The sequence below is a fragment of the Gigantopelta aegis genome, chromosome 15, assembly GCF_016097555.1.
Source record: "Gigantopelta aegis isolate Gae_Host chromosome 15, Gae_host_genome, whole genome shotgun sequence".
NCBI lineage: Eukaryota > Metazoa > Mollusca > Gastropoda > Neomphalida > Peltospiridae > Gigantopelta > Gigantopelta aegis.
Genome location: NC_054713.1, coordinates 18,649,457 through 18,661,522, shown reverse-complemented (window position 1 = coordinate 18,661,522; position 12,066 = coordinate 18,649,457). Strand labels below are relative to the sequence as shown.

Genomic DNA, 12,066 nt, shown 5'->3' with positions numbered 1-12,066 from the left:
CCAAACCCCAGCCCCTAGCACCACCCTAAATACTATATATATATATATATATATATATATATATATATATATATATATATATATATATATATATATACGTATGAGTTCCCAATTTAGAGGCAAATTAATATCATTTTTATTATTATTTGATGTTGGTGGCCTTTGACATTTTATCCCCCCCCTCCCCGGTCTTCTGGGTCCGGCCCTGCATTAAATTTATTTATAAATTTGGAAAGCACATTCCTGCGGTGTGTGAGGTGATTTGTGTTTATTACTGTTCTACACCTCAGTTGTGTTAGGTTAGGTATGGTATGCTAATATATAATTGATATAATAAAATAAAAATACATAATACATTAGCTAAATTTATTAAATATAATGCACCTACAAGAAAGGGTTACATGTTCTATTTGTTTACATCTATGTTTAACGGAAAGATTAGACAATGCTGTTACACACTGCAAAACAATAATAACCTGATTTAGTGAAACAAGCTATAATGGCCTTCATGTAGCCTCAGATCCCAATGTTTTGATATGCAAATGACCTTAGTTATTTATAGGAGAAATAACGTGCATTCAAAAGACACAGAGATTTTTAAAAAGTGGAATTAAGTCAACTTCGTGCATTTTATATGATGATTTGTATATAAAACCTCTCGGGGTTTGGGTTTGTTTTCATGTAAATGCAAAGAAAACAAATATCGAATAGGAAATAAACGTAACATTTGCAAAAAACGTTTGGTCTAAATAATTGAACAGGATAATAGTACTAAATTGTTCCGTTTTGCCAATTCACAATAATTATTATAAATCAAGCTTACTAGTACTTCAGTGGCGTTTTTTTCCATCTACTATTTACTAATGAGCGCCACACAAATCAGTGGCAAATAAATGTTAATTGTTTCGGCTACAGAACAGAACAGAACTTTATTTACTCTCATGGCCCCCATTCGGTGGCATCAGAGGAACATAAATAATAATAAACATACAAATTGTCAAGATGATTTCTAAAACATATATACCACGATAGAAACAGATGAGCAGCTAAATATTTAAAAAAAACAGTTAAAATTACACATAAGTCAAGAAGCACAATATTGTTTGTTAATAATTGATATAAACTTACACAGTGTTTTAGGACCACTAATACGTTTTGAGCTGAAGAATTGCTGGAATTGGTATATATTTGGTCTATTTACATAGTATTTGTCAAGATATTTTAGTCTTTCTTGTCTAAATTTTGTGCATATAAATAGATAATGAAATCTCCAACAATATTGCTATGACAAAGCGTACAGAGTCTATTTTCATATAAAAATATTTGTCCACCTCCCCTTTTCAACTGGTAAAAAGTGATTTGAAATTCTAAATCGAAATATTTTTTTTTACATTGTTTTATCAAGAATGTTAGTGCTCACGGTCCACTGGTTAGGAGGCACAATACTTGCCTTGCCCCGGGCGCTGGTAATCCACGCTACGCCACTGTTAGTGAGCACATACATATATATTCTTCTTCCGGCTACAGGAACATTCAGCATGCCTACTCTTGGTATATTCTTCATCGTGTTCTTCTTCCTGGCCTGCTGGACGTACGGGGTGGCGGTCCCTAGTGGTCTGTTTGTGCCCAGTCTCTTCTGTGGAGCCGCGTATGGCCGGTTTATAGCCAACCTCTTGGAAAAGTAAGTCCATTTTTTTTCATTCTGTGAAACAAAAGAAAAATGTAATACATATTGTTTTTTCAATTATCCCCAGATCAGTCGGCAATACCAAGGTTGGTGAGTTCTAAAGTAAGGCTACATAGTATACATGTAATATATAGTCTGATCTTGGGGCAGAAGCACTATCAAAAGTGCCAGAATGAAAGACAAATATTAGATGTTGGTAGAACATGTTGTAAAATAGAGAGAAAAAATCCCCAACATAAACCAAAACAAAACATATCATATATTTAATATAATGAATTATAATTAATATAATTAATCTAAATACTTTTATATAGATTTGTATCATCGTTGTCATCACCATCATTAATTTTAACATCAACGAAAGGTTAGGATCATCATCATCATCATCATCATCATCATCATCCTCGTCGTTGTCGTCGTCGTTGTCGTCGTCATCATCATCATCAACATCAAGATCATCAGCATCTTCATCTTTTTCATAATCATCATCATCACCATCATCATTATCAGCAGCAGCAGCGGCGGCAGAAACAAACGACGACAACAACATCTTCATCCTCCTATGTTTGCAGCTACATCGGATATGACACCGTGTATTCGGGAACCTTCGCTTTGATTGGTGCGGCTGCCTTTTTGGGAGGAGTTGTACGCATGACAATTAGCCTGACCGTCATACTGATCGAGTCAACCAATGAAATCAGCTACGGGCTGCCGCTTATGCTTACATTAATGGTATTAATTAATAAATTTAAAGTTATCAAAAGCGAACAGCTAAATTTACTTTACTCCACTGAGTTTGTCTTTTCCTTCAGGAAATACTCCTCTGTATTTCTCTGTCTCTCTGTTTTTCAGTCCGAGGCTCATTGTCTTTCCATCTCTAGTATATCTCTATATGTCTGTCTTAGGGGCGGAAGGAAATGTTTTCTTTAACGACGCACTCAACACATTTTATTTACGGTTATCTGGTTAAAGACCACACAAATCAGGGCCGTAGCTAGCGGGGAGGGGGGGGGGGGCGGCAAGGGGAAAGCATTATAGAAACTTAAAGAAAATTCTCTTCTTAACTGTTTAAGGAGTTTTAGACTATTAACTATTCAGTTGCCCCCCCCCCCCCCCCCCCCTAAAAAAATATTTAAAAAATCCTAGCTACGACCCTGCAGAAATATAGAGGAAACCCGCTGTGGCCACTTCATGGGCTACTCTTTTCGATTAGCAGCAAGGGATATTTTATATGCACCATCCCACGGAGAGGATAGTACATACCACGGCCTTTGTTATACCAGTCGTGGAACACTGGCTTGAACGAGAAATAGCCCAATGGGGCCATCGACGGGGATCGATCCTAAACCGACAGCGCATCAAGCGAGCGCTTTACCACTGGACTACGCCCCGCCCCCTTCTTAGGGGCGGATGCAGGGTTGTTATATGGAGGGAGTTCAATGTTTCAAAATGCCCCCCCCCCCCCCCCCCACCCCGTTTAAAAAAAACCCACCATCTACAGTATTGAAAAATACAGTAACATTTATTATCTGTATGGTAATCTTAAGCTGATCAAGATATTACACGTTTCCCACTAAAACCAATAAATGAATTGTATTCATCTGCTAAACGTTAGGGCATTCCACGTATTTTGGGGGTGAGGGTGGGAGGCTCAGTGCTTGTGTCAATCTCTATCTCTTTTTCTGCTTGGGTTTATCTGTGCGTGTGTCTATAAAAGTATGAATATTATTTAAGTCATTATTAGCACCTTGACTTGTAATTCCATTCTTCATCCTAGGTTGCCAAATGGGCAGGCGATGTTTTCAATGAGGGTCTCTATGATATCCACATCACTTTGAAAGGCGTGCCGCTTCTAGAGTGGGATGTATCGTCAGAGGCGTCCAGGTACGTTTGTACTAATGACTCGAAACAATCTGATTAAAATTACTGGCAGACAAGTAGATATAACAGCATTGCGTGGACTCCCATGTCCTGGTGACATTTCATCTATAAATACTAATAGGAAGGAAAGTGGATTTAACGTGCCCCTATCCACAAGGGTTCAGGCACGCAAACTTCGGATTTAACGTGCCCCTATCCACAAGGGTTCAGGCACGCAAACTTCGGATTTAACGTGCCCCTATCCACAAGGGTTCAGGCACGCAAACTTCGGATTTAACGTGCCCCTATCCACAAGGGTTCAGGCACGCAAACTTCGGATTTAACGTGCCCTATCCACAAGGGTTCAGGCACGCAAACTTCGGATTTAACGTGCCCCTATCCACAAGGGTTCAGGCACGCAAACTTCGGATTTAACGTGCCCCTATCCACAAGGGTTCAGGCACGCAAACTTCGGATTTAACGTGCCCCTATCCACAAGGGTTCAGGCACGCAAACTTCGGATTTAACGTGCCCCTATCCACAAGGGTTCAGGCACGCAAACTTCGGATTTAACGTGCCCCTATCCACAAGGGTTCAGGCACGCAAACTTCGGATTTAACGTGCCCCTATCCACAAGGGTTCAGGCACGCAAACTTCGGATTTAACGTGCCCCTATCCACAAGGGTTCAGGCACGCAAACTTCGGATTTAACGTGCCCCTATCCACAAGGGTTCAGGCACGCAAACTTCGGATTTAACGTGCCCCTATCCACAAGGGTTCAGGCACGCAAACTTCGGATTTAACGTGCCCCTATCCACAAGGGTTCAGGCACGCAAACTTCGGATTTAACGTGCCCCTATCCACAAGGGTTCAGGCGCGCAAACTTCGGATTTAACGTGCCCCTACCACAAGGGTTCAAGGCGCGCAAACTTCGGATTTAACGTGCCCCTATCCACAAGGGTTCAGGCGCGCAAACTTCGGATTTAACGTGCCCCTATCCACAAGGGTTCAGGCACGCAAACTTCGGATTTAACGTGCCCCTATCCACAAGGGTTCAGGCACGCAAACTTCGGATTTAACGTGCCCCTATCCACAAGGGTTCAGGCACGCAAACTTCGGATTTAGCCTCTGACATCGCCAGTGAAAAACTCCGAAGCAGGAGGGGAAATCCTAATAAATATCGACCAATTACACTTCGCCTTTTATAGAGTTATTCGGGAGCTTACACATTCTAAAAATATCGGACGAGACTATTTAAGCAATAGGCGAACTTGTTGGTCTATTTCAACATTAAAAAAACAGGGGGAACAGTGCAGTAATAAACTCTGGATTATATACTAGTATAAACAGATTTTATGGCTATACCATCACGTTTTTGTTTTCGTCTTGAAACAAATTTTATTTTAACTTTTATATTGAAATTAGTTTCCGGCAGACTGCGTAATTCACCCGAATCATTTCGTATACCCTCGGCATAATCCCGAATGTTTTCAAATTCTTTTCAAATCGCTGGTATATGGGCACGTTAAACTAGTTATCATCATCATCATCATCAAATCACTGGCATGATTTTGCAAGTAAGGTTTTGATTGGTCAAAAGAAAGGTCAACTGGACATGAGCTCCAATGGGGTGCTGTTAGATCCACGGGTAATAGTAATTAAAGGCATATTGTCACAGATCACTGACCTATTTAACAGTCTAACAAAGTATTACCTGAACAAAAATAATTTGATTTGTCCCTAAATGTACTTTATTCAACCATCTTCATAACCACTATACTCCATTTATTAATGATATTTTGTAAAAATAATTGAATTATGGCAATGGTCCATAATTCAAAAATTAAAATAGCAGACAGGGTTGACATGGATTTCATCATAGTTCAGTTAAGGTGATGCGATAGCTAGATTTGGTTTCCAACAATTAATGTAATTTTTATTTATTATTAATTTTTAGAGAAATGAGGTCCTTAAATCCGTGACAGTATGCCTTTAACCAGTGGAGCTAATTTTAATTAGATTGGAATCGAAAGTTGTGAGTTTCCACTAGCTGTGTACGTGAATATACTGTCTTGGGTTTCAGTAATGTGTCCTTACCTAATAAATAACCTTACTGTTTGCTAATTTCTTTTGGCGTAAGTCGATGGTCTTAATAAACAAATTGCCTTTGGTTGGCAATGTATATCCTATCCTGACTTCTGAAAATTTGCGACTCAAAATCAATAGTTCTACCAATCCACATTTAGGCAAAGACAAGGACAGAATCATTCATACAAATGTGATGAATTAGAATACTGCCCTGACGTATTGTGTTGCATTACTGTATATAGAATTTTTGGGGAAGGATAGGCGAGAAAGGGTGTTTGTAAAACTTAGGCCCAAGCACACCGGGTCTGGGTCTGGGTCTGTCAAGTATGGGAAAGGCTGGTGTAGTTTGACGTCTGGGTATGTAACAATCTGATTAAAATTAGCTCTACTGGTCTACCTGTAGATCTAACAGCATTGTGTGGACTCCCATGTCAAGATGACATTTCTTCATCTATATATATATATAAATAACAATTTAAATATCGACCAATTACACTTCGCCTTTTATAGTGTTATTCGGGAGCATACAAATTCTATTTATGCAATAGGCGAACTTGTTGGTCTATTAAAAAACGGGGGGTGGGGGGGGGGGGGGGGGTATGTGCAATAATAAACTCAGGATTGTATACTAAAGTATAAACAGATTTTATGGCTATACCATCACGGGTTTTTTTTTCGTCTTGAAACGAATTTTATGTAAAATTTTATATTGAAATTAGTTTCCGGCATACTTCGTAATTCACCCGAATCATTTCGTATACCATCGGCATAATTCCGAATGTTTTCAAATTCTTTTCAATCCACTGCACTTCCAAGCTAACTTGCGATGAGGACAGACGTCTCGCAATGTACTCTCGAGTTACCCCCCCCCCCACACACACACACACACACCTGGGGGGACTCTTACTGAGTTACGGGAAGCTTCTTGAGTATCGCGTCACGTACACCGGGTCACGGGCTTCCGTGACTTTGGTGTACGGCGACGCGATCGTACAGAAGAAGAGGAGGAGATGGAAGAAGAGGAAAAGCGCACCAGGAACGGCACGGGACCAAAACTGGCCGCTCAATCGCCAGCGGCGGTCCCTTCTGCGACGCCGTCCCCAGCCCAGCCTGAGTCGAGGAAACCAGCTACGCCGGAACCGTCGACCACCGAGAGGGACAAACTCAGCACCGCGGTGTGTGAGACGTAAAGGCCCTCCATCGCCGACCACTACGTGGCCCAGACAGAACTGGCCGGTATCCCCGGTACTGCCAGTCGTCAAGCCACCGGCCCGATCAGCCGCCGTTGGAAAGAGGAAGTCCGTCGCTCAGCCGAGCGATCAACCTGACAAGGCCCGGCCTCCTCCAACACCCGCACCGTCCCCCTCCGACTCGGAAGCCGTCTGGAAAGTTCAGATCGGGAAAATCAGGTCCGGCTTCCTGAAGTTCGTGCAGGGGGACACCTCGGATCCGGCATCACTGATGGGCGGACTGGTGGAACCAGAGCTAAAACAACTGCCTGATGGAAGCGCTTACGAGCTACACACCATCAAATCTACAGCCGACAAGACGGGGTTGGTACTAACTCAGCGCCGAGAAGGTGTCTACCGACAAGCGGTCCTGGTTAGAGAGATGGATAGCCACACCATTGACAGGATCGTCAAGGCCCTTTTCGGCAACGACTACCGGAGTGTCATAACCATCCTCCATGGAAGCACTTCATCCCCGCCTTTGCCGGTTCTCCGCTCATCGGTTCGCCGTAGGCCAACCTCCAACGGCCTTAACGAGGCCACTCACGTGGACATATAGATCGGACTTTAAACATTTAGACCTTCGTTCAAAATTCTATGTCGAAATTACTTCTTTTAAAAAAAAATATTATTAAATAGTCCGATCCTCTCTTCTTTCTCTTAATTATTTTTGGACTGTCCTTCTAAAATGCTCCAAATTATATAAATTTTCGGCCGAGCAGTCAATTCTTTTTATTTTTGGCTGGTAATTTTTAATCTTTTGTTTTAATTTAATTTATTAACTTTTTACTAATTGCTATTTTCAAAATTCTGCCCATTTTCAACACTAAATCCCCCCACCCCCACCCCCACCCATACCCACACACACACATCCCGAGTCAGGCCACCGATCTTATCGGAGGTCGGACTCGGGATGGGCGTGTTCGAAACCCAAGTGGTATATGGGCACGTTAAACTAGTTATCATCATCATCATCATCATCATCAAATCACTGGCATGATTTTGCAAGTAAGGTTTTGACTGGTCGGATGAAAGGTCAACTGGACATAAGCTCCAACGGTGTGCTGTTAGATCCACAGGTAATAGTAATTAACCAGTGGAGCTAATTTTAATTAGATTGTGTCAGTGTTATCAATAGGCTATATAATAACGAGTTCATGACTTTAGGAAAGAAGGAAAGAAATGTTTTATTTAACGACGCACTCAACACATTTTATTTACGTTTATATGGCGTCGGACATATGGTTAAGGACCACACAGATATTGAGAGAGGAAACCCGCTGTCGCCATTTTATGGGCTACTCTTTCCGATTAGCAGCAAGGGATCTTTTATATGTACCATCCCACAGACAGGATAGCACATACCACGGCATTTGATGTACCAGTTGTGGTGCACTGACTGGAATATAATAACGAGATCATGTCTTTAGGAAAGAAGGAAGGAAATGTTTTATTTAACGACGCACTCAACACATTTTATTTACGGTTACATGGCGTCAGATATATGGTTGAGGACAACAATTATATTAAAAGAGGAAACCCGTTGTCGTCACTTCATGGGCTATTCTTTTCGATTAGCAGCAAGGGATCTTTTATATGCACCATCCCAAAGAGAGGATAACACATGCCACGGCCTTTGATATACCAGTCGTGGTGCACTGGCTGGAACGAGATATTTCAATGGGTCATGTCTTTAGATAAATTTACTTCTATAAAAACCATAAATAAGTATGATTTTTATTTTTTTTATTAGAAAAATGAAAGAATACGGTTAGCACATTGTGCAGCAGCCAGACTCGCAGTGTGAAACATAGCGCCTGTTCTATCTCGTCTGTTGCCAGATCTGTAGTTCGCGCCAGCACAGACGCGATGTGTTTTGTCACATTCGATTTAGTGCGTTTCATTTTCCACTGGTACTTTATTCGCCAGAGGACGATATCCCCGTCGGAAGGCCCATTGGGCTATTTCTCGCTCCAGCCAGTGCACCACGGCTGGTACATCAAAGGCCGTGGTATGTGCTATCGTGTCTATGGGATGGTGCATATAAAAGATCCCTAGCGGGGTTCCTTCCTCAATATCTATGTGGTACATAACCATATGTTCGACGCGATATAACCATAAATCAAATGTGTTAAATGCGTCCTTAAAGGGAAATTCCCGACTTTGCTACATTGTAAGATGTTTCCTACTAATAAAATATTTCTACGATTAAACTTACATATTAAATAGATTTTCCTGTTTAGAATATCAGTGTCTGTATATTTAATGTCTTTCTGGTCGTCTTAATATTTGTAAGAAGCCCAAACTGGATTTTGTTTCAGAACATAAAATGAAATTTAACCTAGTACAAATATTAGAACGACCAGAAACACGTTTAATATACAGCCACTAATATATTATGCAGAACAATATATCTGATATGCAAATGTAATTACAGTCGTTAAAAAGTCTCTGTTAGTCGATAACATCTTAAAAATTGCAGCAAACTCAGGAATGACCCTTTAAATAAACCATTTCATTCCTTCCTTATTCGCCAGACCCACACCCAGGTCTGGTGTGTTTTAAGCCTTAGATTAGTACCATAGCAAATAGCTGGTCTGAAGTAGATTGCACTTTAACTAGAACACTGAACGAGGTCAAGGCTGTCTTTGGTTAGAAGTGAAACCGGACGTGCTGTTTCAACTACAATAATTTAATTTGATTAAAATTAGCACCAGTCCCTGACACGACCAATGTTCTCAGGGGAAATAAAGTGCTTAGAATATGTGCAGGATGCCACTAAACCTCCCATAACAATTATTGTAGTGAAAGACGTTCGTGTTAATCCGAAATAAAGGAACAAGACGATCCCATTTTACTATGTGATTTATTTTAAGGGATAGAAGTTTTAGTATTCTGTGTATATGTGGATTAAAAGGTTGTGTGCAAACGATCATTTAAAAGTGTTGGTTCTTTTTTTTCTTCAGAAATTCAACTAATTTATATCTAATTAAGGTTCAAGCTATCTGTCCTGGGCACACATCTTAGCTATCTGGGCTGTCTGCCCAGGACAGTGGGTTAGTGGTTAGTTGTTAGTGGTTACTGAGAGAGAAGTCAATATAGTAGCTTTACACCTACCCATTGAGTGGTTAAAACTGGCTGTGGGTGGTAGTCGGAACCGGGCTGCGAACACAGTACCTACCAGCCTTATGTCCAATGGCTTAACCACGACACCACCGAGGCCGGTATATGTTAAATATGTTTGACGACATGACTAGAACACATTGATTTATGACCGGCCTCGGTGGCGTAGTGGTTAAGCCATCGGACTACAGGCTGGTAGGTACAGGGTTCGCAGCTCGGTACCGGCTCCAACCCAGAGCGAGTTCTTAAGGGCTCAATGGGTAGGTGTAAGGCCACTACACCCTCTTCTCTCTCACTAACCACTAACAAACTAACAACTAACCCACTGTCCTGGACAGGCAGCCCAGATAGCTGAGGTGTGTGCCCAGGACAGCGTGCTTGAACCTCAATTGGATATAAGCACGAAAATAAGTTGAAATCAATCATTGATTTATTAACCATCGGCTATTGGATGTCAAACATATTGTCATTTTGACAGTCATAGAGAGGAAACCCGTTACATTTGTTTCCATTAATAGCAAGGGATATTTTATATGCACCATCCCACAGACAGGATAGCACATACCACGGTCGTTGATATACCAGTCACGGTGCTGTGGCTGTAAAGAAAAATAGCTCAATGGGCCTACCGACGGGGATTGATCCCAGACCGATCGCGCATCAAGCAAGGCGCTTTACCACTGGGCTACGTCCCGCCCCTATATTCCATTAAAATGCACCCCAAAAAAGAATGGTGTGAAACCCTAATTTTGAATAAGGGAACAAATACCTTTGACATGCTACAACCAATGATTACCCATACCGGCCTCGGTGGCGTCATGGTTAGGCCATCGGTCTACAGACTGGTAGCTACTGGGTTCGGATCCCAGTCGAGGCATGGGATGTTTAATCCAGATACCGACTCCAAACCCTGAGTGAGTGCTCCGCAAGGCTCAATGGGTAGGTGTAAACCATTTGCACCGACCAGTGATCCATAACTGGTTCAACAAAGGCCATGGTTTGTGCTATCCTGCCTGTGGGAAGCGCAAATAAAAGATCCCTTGCTGCTAATCGGAAAGAGTAGCCCATGTAGTGGCGACAGCGGGTTTCCTCTCCAAATTTATGTGGTCCTTAACCATATGTCTGACACCATATAACCGTAAATAAAATGTGTTGAGTGCGTCGTTAAATAAAACATTTTTTTTCTTTTTCTTGATTAACCATTGTTGTCAAACAAATATTCATTGTCTTAGTTTTATTTGTTCTGCGCTTGCTGTATAGATTAAAGGCAAGGGACATAATGGATAGAAAACTCGTCGTCGTGTTTCCCAAAACAAGAGTTTCTTCCCTTGTCAGGATTCTAAAAACGACCGTGCACAATGCGTTTCCGGTTGTGACCATGTCCGACAGAAACGAGTGTGATCTCATGAACAACCTTCAGAATGATGTGAGTTTCTACTTCAAAATAGTATTTTCTTAAAGGGACATTCCTGAGTTTGCAGCATTTTTAAAGATGTTATCGACTAACAGAGACTTTTTAACGATTGTTTTCTGTATAAAACATTGGTGGCTGTATATTAAACCTGTTTCTGATCGTTCTAATATTTGTACTAGGTTAAATTTCATTTTATTTCCTAAAATAAATTTTCTTCTCGTACGTACGAAATTATTTCAAGACAAAATCCAGTTTGAGTTTCTTACAAATATTAAGACGACCATAAACACATTAAATATACAGACACTGATATTCTAAACACGAAAATATGTTTAATATGTAAGTTTAATCGTAGAAATATTTTATTAGTTGGAAACATCTTACAATGCAGCAAACTCGGGAATGTCCCTTTAAGTCAGGCTACGTGAAATATATATATATATATAATATCATGGATTCTAGAATTTGTATAAAATCCACTAGAAATGGGATCAGTAATTTTATTAATTTACTAACCACAATTAAAAATCCACTAGCCTTACTTTACTTCAAGTAACTACAAATTTACTAATAGTAATAATCAGATATATATCCTAAAGAGGGAGAAAGAGCTTAAAAACACTAAGATTGTGGGGGAGGGGGAGGGGGGGGGGGAGAGTGGGGGC

The 12,066-nt window shown here is 40.9% G+C and overlaps 1 protein-coding gene across 1 annotated transcript in view; it reads left to right on the top strand.

The window, feature by feature from the left end:
- LOC121389698 (chloride transport protein 6-like) overlaps positions 1–11,446 on the top strand; it is a 55,152-nt gene extending 43,706 nt beyond the window's left edge. Inside the window, exons 17-20 of the mRNA XM_041521349.1 lie at positions 1,528–1,681; positions 2,260–2,419; positions 3,465–3,571; positions 11,248–11,446. Of these exons, the coding sequence (XP_041377283.1) occupies positions 1,528–1,681; positions 2,260–2,419; positions 3,465–3,571; positions 11,248–11,446 (620 nt within the window). The remainder of the gene's footprint in view (positions 1–1,527; positions 1,682–2,259; positions 2,420–3,464; positions 3,572–11,247) is intronic.
- The last annotated feature ends 620 nt before the right edge of the window (positions 11,447–12,066 follow it).